The 7,500-nt window shown below is 45.3% G+C and overlaps 1 protein-coding gene across 1 annotated transcript in view; it reads right to left on the bottom strand.

Annotated features, from left to right (window-relative positions):
- The window catches only part of LOC308151278 (multidrug resistance-associated protein 1-like), a gene marked incomplete at both ends in the record, with an annotated part of 44,572 nt that overhangs the window by 9,382 nt on the left and 27,690 nt on the right, over nt 1–7,500 (bottom strand). Inside the window, 8 exons of the mRNA XM_080524116.1 lie at nt 239–326; nt 929–1,075; nt 2,274–2,477; nt 3,464–3,556; nt 3,782–3,943; nt 4,225–4,402; nt 4,747–4,959; nt 5,309–5,440. Of these exons, the coding sequence (XP_080380242.1) occupies nt 239–326; nt 929–1,075; nt 2,274–2,477; nt 3,464–3,556; nt 3,782–3,943; nt 4,225–4,402; nt 4,747–4,959; nt 5,309–5,440 (1,217 nt within the window). The remainder of the gene's footprint in view (nt 1–238; nt 327–928; nt 1,076–2,273; nt 2,478–3,463; nt 3,557–3,781; nt 3,944–4,224; nt 4,403–4,746; nt 4,960–5,308; nt 5,441–7,500) is intronic.

Raw genomic sequence — 7,500 nt, 5'->3', positions numbered from 1 at the left:
TTAATCTAAAACGAATGGGCTCGAGTGGGCTATCGAGTGGCCTCTTCAACACATAATTATGCAAAAAAACTTAAAACACTTCAAGAAGAACTTTTTTGGTCATTTGCGAGACTTGATAATGGACCTTTTCACCAGATCGTGTCACATATTTTAACACCATAACATATTTGAGAATCCAGCACACATACTGTAGCACTGTGTGTGTGTGTGTGTGTGTGTGTGTGTATGTGTCTCTCACGAGGGCTGTAGGGGGCTCTGTCCACGCTGTCTAGCTTCAGCTCGTCCTGGCAGAGGAACTTCCCCAGTCGCTTCAGAGAGACAATGGCCTGCGCCAAGACAAACCATCCACCGCAAACCGTCAGTCATCTCCACATCAGGATATACCCCACACAGCCTTATGTATAACATCTAGCCTTAACTCCACATTAGGATAAGAACAGGGGAAAACATTACGATGTATCTTTCTTGATATGTCGTGTTTTTCAAGGTTCAAAGCCTTATACCAGAATCATTATACCAGAATCATTATACCAGAATCATTGTGCCAGAATTATTATACCAGAATCAAAATATACCAGAATCAAAATATACCAGAATCATTATACCAGAATTATTATACCAGAATCAAAATATACCAGAATCAAATAATACCAGGTCTATAATAATATTACCAAACTCTAGGTGGTAGTGGGGATTACTCACCGAATCCGAATATCTTTGGCTTGACTAGCGAGTGTGTCAGTGATTTTCAACAATGTTGAATTTATTTACATTTTTCAGAATAAAAGTCTGAACATTTGGTTAGTTGCCGACTTTTTCCCGCTTTCACCAGCTGCTGTCACATTTGTGAAGGGTTTCAATGCAACTTCAGCCAGTCAGCACAACTTTGCAATGACACTGTCTGTCCCTTAGTGATGTGACCTCTGACCTGCATGGTGGTGCTCATGGCAAAGGGGAGCTGGCTCAGGGGGGTCTTCAGAATGTTGATCAGCGCCATGGAAACAAAGACCTTCTGGGCGTCCAGCACGTTCTTGTCGTCAATGAGCACGTAGACCCCAAACATGGAGAACGCAATCTGTGAGACGGACAGAAACACACAGGGCTGCTGTAGAACCATTTGTTGATGCTGAATGAGTTGAAACTATGGTGTCACACTTTTCTTTATTTTAGATTTCCCATCCCGTCATGGTGCCAGTCTTTCACATTCATGTGCCTAATATAAACTGTATATCAACATCTACACAAACAAACAGATGAACATTTTGGGGTTCAATGTCTCTGTGGGGAGCATGGCGCGTTCTGGCCTGCAGAGGGAGCCAGACTGTTGTTGGAGGGGGATGACGAGCTGATTGCGGACAGGTGTCAGTGACCTGTGTGTGTTTGTTCCCTCGGGAGAGTGAAGGAGGCGGTGAAAACTGATCGCGAGAGCGAACCACACAGGGAGAACCTGTCAGACCGAGAGAGAGAGAGAGAGCTGTGGCGACTGGCGAGGACCAACGAGATCCCGAAAGGGGGTGTGGTGCCGAGAGCCAGGCGGCTGAACAAGTCCCGAAAGGGGAAGCAGCGGCAGAGAGAGAGAGAGAGCTCTGCCGAGGAGCGAACAGGTCCCGAGAAGGGGGCGTGCCGCGGAGAGTCGGGCAGCGGGCCGAGTCCCGAAAGGGGACGCAGCGGGCGTGACGGCAGTGACGGCCGCACGCTGGACTTATTCTTTATTATTTTGAACGACTAGCTCAGAACGTCAGTGACGTTGCTGAGCCGTGCTGTAGCCAAATAAAAACATATTTACAGCTGTTCCTCTGTGTCGACCTCCCTCTGTGCCTAGAGACTCTTACAGTCTCATTTAGCACCAGACACAGTAGTGGGATAATCATCTAGTCCAAAATGGATAACAATCATATAAGGTAGTTTTAGGAAGGAGAATGAAGGCTTAGGCTCTATAACAGCCTTAAGCTTTATGCCAGGCAGTTACATACCAGGAAGGAGGAGTTCAAGATGTATTGCTTATGACAGCCTTATGAAGGTTCTAGGATAGACTTATGAAGGCTCTTATATAGGCATGGCATTATACACAAGGAGGCAGGAGTTAATGGAGGCGAAGGATATGGAGTAGTAGTTAGGACAGCCTTACCTCATCTCTCTAACAGCCTTGCCAGGGGTTTATGACAGGGATGATTGACAGAGGCGAAGGGGGCAATAGAGATGGAGTATTTCTTTTGACAGTTTTACACAGGTTCTATAACAGCCTTAGGTGGGCTTTAAACCAGGTTACACACCAGAAACGAGGAGGAGTTGAAGGAGGCGATGGAGATGGAGTAGAGGATCTGGGACTTTTTCAGAGCTTTGAGCTCCTTCTCCCTGTACCCCAACACTCTATCCAGGAAGGCCTTCTCCCAGGAGTAGAACTTCAGGATCTTGATCCCGTTCAAGATCTCGTTCATCAGTTTGATCCGACTGTCCGTGTACTTCATCTGGACCTCCTGGGAACATGAATATGAACATGAATATGAACATGAATATGCATCCAAATTAAATTACAATACAATTCAGTGTAGTTTTATTAGTAATATAAGCAGAGCTATTTTACAACATTATTTTGGCACATAGGTATGCACAAATAGCATTTAGTACCTGATTACAAATGTTTAGTACCTAATTACAAATGTCGTTGAAACATTGTCCTACAGAATGCTCTCTACCAATGCATCGCTACCTTGAAGAACATGAATCATACAGTCCCCTCTGAGTATTTACAAGCAAGCAAAATCCAGCAAATACAACAATACAAAAAACTATTCAACTTTATGTTAATATCATCAGTGGAAACTCTGTGTATGAGGGCTGAATGCAAGTGCATTCAATGAAGAGCAGAAGTAGATATAGTAGATAAAATCAAATGAGATCTTGTTTGTTGCCTGTAAGTAGTTTATTAAGCTTCAGTCGAGAAAGAGGTTAAGCAGCCCTACAGTAGTCTATTTACAAGACCAAATTCAGTAGTGATACTGCCAAAAGTGGGTTGTTTGGGACAAAATAAATGAGACAATTTCAGTTTTTTAACAGAGCCGTTTTCTGTGGTTGTTGCACATGTGTTGCAAACGTCGGAGCATCAAAGAGACTGAAGCTAAAGTCAGAGGCACAGACTCACGCCACTCTACCTCTCCTCTATCTAAACCAGCTGGAAGAGACTGGGGCAAGGCACGAGACACAGTGGTGAACCCATACAACCCCACACAGAAGCAAGGGATGGAATTATAATACTTGTGTTACAGTACAACGCACAACAATGGTTGCGTAGGGAATCTTAAAACCATCGTGTGTGTGTGTGTGTGCGTGCGTGCATGCACGTGTGTGTGTGCATGTGTGCATGTGTGTGTGTGTGTGTGTGTGTGTGTGTGTGTTTGTGTGTGTGTGTGTGTGTGTGTTTTCTATACTGTGTATGTGTTTTATACTATTTTTGTTTACTCACCTGCAGTTTGCTCCTCAACTTAGCGATGAATCCATTTAGGGGAAATATAAGGATAACAGTGGTGATTCCAGCCAAGGCGGATGGACCCAGAAGCTGCATTGGAAAAGGAAAGATGGGGGACATCATGTGAACTGTGTTTCTGAGTGTGTTTGTTCACCTGTATGCGTGTTAAAGATGTAGTATCAATTAGAGGAGGTGAGGGATATTTAGCTTTTTGTAGCGTGTGTACAGTGCAGAATTGTGTGTATGTTTGTGTGTGTGTGTGTGTGTGTGTGTGTGTGTGCGCGAGCATGTGTGTGTGTGTGTTAGCCCTGTTACCTGCCACAGGAAGAACAGGCAGAGGGCGATCTCGATGGGTGCCATCCACACAGCGTTGAAGTAGACCACAAAGTCCATGAGCTTCTGTGTGTCTGCAGACACCAGGTTAACGATTTCGCCCACAGTACATGAGCGCCGTGCTGCACTGCTTATCACCAGCGACTGGCGACATAGAAAACATCACACACAGTCAGAGGCACAACATGCTCCTGTAGTTGACAAGAAAACCCAATGTGTACACAACAGCACTTTTGGGGATATTGGAAGCATTAAATGGAACAATGGATGGATGGGTGGATGGGTAGATGGATGGGTAGATGGACGGATTGATGTACTTGTTCGATAGTCATAACCACAATCTGGTCGAGCATGGCCATATTACTATCAGTCACTCCCCCTCACTTTCTGCCCTAGGGGCTCATGGGATACGTAGTCCTCCTTACCTTCCTGTAGACGAGGCCCATGACGGCGGTCTTGACCCTCATGCCCACGGTGAAGCAGGAGTACATGTACTGGTGGTTGAACAGGGACTGGAGGCAGGACAGCAGGAACATGAGGAAGGCATACATGTAGCCCTTCCACAAGGGGGCGTCCTCGTCTCGCATGAACTCCAGCAGCAGGCTGCGGTGCACAAACAATAAACAATGGGATTTGTTTACCTGTGTTTCAGCATATGGCTGGAGAAGACATTGACATTGTCATAACAACACATGCACACACACACACACAAACAATTACGCATACTCACATACACACACACACACACACACACACACACACACACACACAAACAACTACGCATACTCACACACTCACGTACTCACACACAGACAGACTCACACACACACACAACCACCCACCCACACACACACACACACACACACACACACACACACATACACACACACACACACACACACACACACACACACACACACACAAAGCACTGCCCCACTCAGCCTCACCTGAGCACCTGCGGTATGGAGAACATGAAGGCGTCGTGGATGACCAGACAGAGGGACCCGACGAGGAAGTAGGGTCCAAAGCTGCGGGCCAGAGTCCTGAGGAGGCAGAACCCTGAGCTCTGCTCCTGCCTCAGCTTCTTCAGCAGCTGGGTCTGCTCTGTCAGCTTGGGCCCCGCCGCTGCCGCCCAGGACGCCCCGACACTGCGCTCCTGTCTGAGGGGTGGAGACAGGGAGGTCATTAGTGTTGAAATCTGAGAGGTCACAACACACAATATATGGTCGATGGTCAGTATGTCGTGTTAATTGTAGAGTACGTAGTAGGTACAGTTTGGCACACTAGTGAGTAGGGTTGCCACCAAACTTTATTCTAAAACTATTTAATCTTATCTCTTGTTTATTCATGCATGCATAGGATTTTCTTCTCAGAAATATATTTTTTCTGAGATGATCCTGTCTGGGGTAAGGGTGTAGTGTCTAGTGTGTAGTGTGTAGTGTGTATTGTGTAGTGTGTAGTGTCTAGTATCTAGTGTGTAGTGTATAGTATAGAGTGTAGTAGTCTTACTGTTGCAGTTTGGCAGATTGACGAGTCCACTCTTTCTCCAGGTCAGAGATGATCCTGTCTGAAGTGTCCTCCTCTCTCAGGGACCACAGGTCCTCAGCCTGCAGAGGAGAACGGTAACCTCTGATCACCAACCTGAGAGCGAGAGAAAGAGAGAGAGCGAGAGAAAGAGAGAGAAAGAGAGAGAGAGAGAGAGACTTTATTGCGATGACATGTTAGGAATTTGGTTTGGTACAGTGGAGCACAGTTTACAACAGGACAGGTGCAAGACAGGACAAGACAGTGCAAAAAGTCAAGACAGTGCAAAAAAATCAAAAAGTCGTGCAAAAAGTAATAAATAAATATAAATATAAGAAGTGCAAAAAGTGCCAAAAGTTCAGGTGTTCAGGTCAAGACAGTCCATAGCTCTCTGAGTGGGGGTAGAGGGAGGGTAGATAGATGGGGGTCAGGTCGGGGGGGGGGGGGGGACGACACCAGCAGCATTTAGGAGCCGGATGGCCGTGGGGAAAAAGCTGTGTGAGTGTCGGGGCTTCACAGTCTTTAGTGACCGCAACCTTCTGCCTGAGGGGAGCGGGGCGAAGAGACCATGCGCTGGGTGTGCGGGAGAGAGAAAAGGAAGGGAGGAAGGGGATAGAGAAATGTGGGCGATAAGGGGAGAAGAGGTGTAGCGAGAGGAAGGGAGGAAACAAGGAAATCCTCCCTAGTTGTATGACTATCCTCCTGACTTCATCTTATGATGCTACCTCTAGTCCTACTCTACTGTCATTATTCATCTTATGATGCTACCTCTAGTCCTACTCTACTGTCATTATTCATCTTATGATGCTACCTCTAGTCTTACTCTACTGTCATATGATGCTACCTCTAGTCCTACTCTACTGTCATATGATGCTACCTCTAGTCTTACTCTACTGTCATATGATGCTACCTCTAGTCCTACTCTACTGTCATTATTATGATGCTACCTCTAGTCCTACTCTACTGTCATATGATGCTACCTCTAGTCCTACTCTACTGTCATATGATGCTACCTCTAGTCCTACTCTACTGTCATATGATGCTACCTCTAGTCCTACTCTACTGTCATTATTATGATGCTACCTCTAGTCCTACTCTACTGTCATATGATGCTACCTCTAGTCCTACTCTACTGTCATATGATGCTACCTCTAGTCTTACTCTACTGTCATATGATGCTACCTCTAGTCCTACTCTACTGTCATTATTATGATGCTACCTCTAGTCCTTCTCTACTGTCATATGATGCTACCTCTAGTCCTACTCTACTGTCATATGATGCTACCTCTAGTCCTACTCTACTGTCATATGATGCTACCTCTAGTCCTACTCTACTGTCATATGATGCTACCTCTAGTCCTACTCTACTGTCATATGATGCTACCTCTAGTCCTTCTCTACTGTCATATGATGCTACCTCTAGTCCTTCTCTACTGTCATATGATGCTACCTCTAGTCCTTCTCTACTGTCATATGATGCTACCTCTAGTCCTTCTCTACTGTCATATGATGCTACCTCTAGTCTTACTCTACTGTCATATGATGCTACCTCTAGTCCTACTCTACTGTCATTATTCATCTTATGATGCTACCTCTAGTCCTACTCTACTGTCATATGATGCTACCTCTAGTCCTTCTCTACTGTCATATGATGCTACCTCTAGTCCTTCTCTACTGTCATATGATGCTACCTCTAGTCCTACTCTACTGTCATATGATGCTACCTCTAGTCCTACTCTACTGTCATATGATGCTACCTCTAGTCCTTCTCTACTGTCATATGATGCTACCTCTAGTCCTTCTCTACTGTCATATGATGCTACCTCTAGTCTTACTCTACTGTCATATGATGCTACCTCTAGTCCTACTCTACTGTCATTATTCATCTTATGATGCTACCTCTAGTCCTACTCTACTGTCATATGATGCTACCTCTAGTCCTACTCTACTGTCATATGATGCTACCTCTAGTCCTTCTCTACTGTCATATGATGCTACCTCTAGTCCTTCTCTACTGTCATATGATGCTACCTCTAGTCCTACTCTACTGTCATATGATGCTACCTCTAGTCCTACTCTACTGTCATATGATGCTACCTCTAGTCCTACTCTACTGTCATATGATGCTACCTCTAGTCCTACTCTACTGTCATTATTCATCTTATGATGCTACCTCT

Source organism: Nansenia antarctica (assembly GCF_963989245.1).
Source record: "Nansenia antarctica genome assembly, chromosome: 2".
NCBI lineage: Eukaryota > Metazoa > Chordata > Actinopteri > Argentiniformes > Microstomatidae > Nansenia > Nansenia antarctica.
The sequence above is the reverse complement of the archived record's forward strand: the minus strand, read 5'-3'. Positions and strand labels throughout refer to the sequence as shown.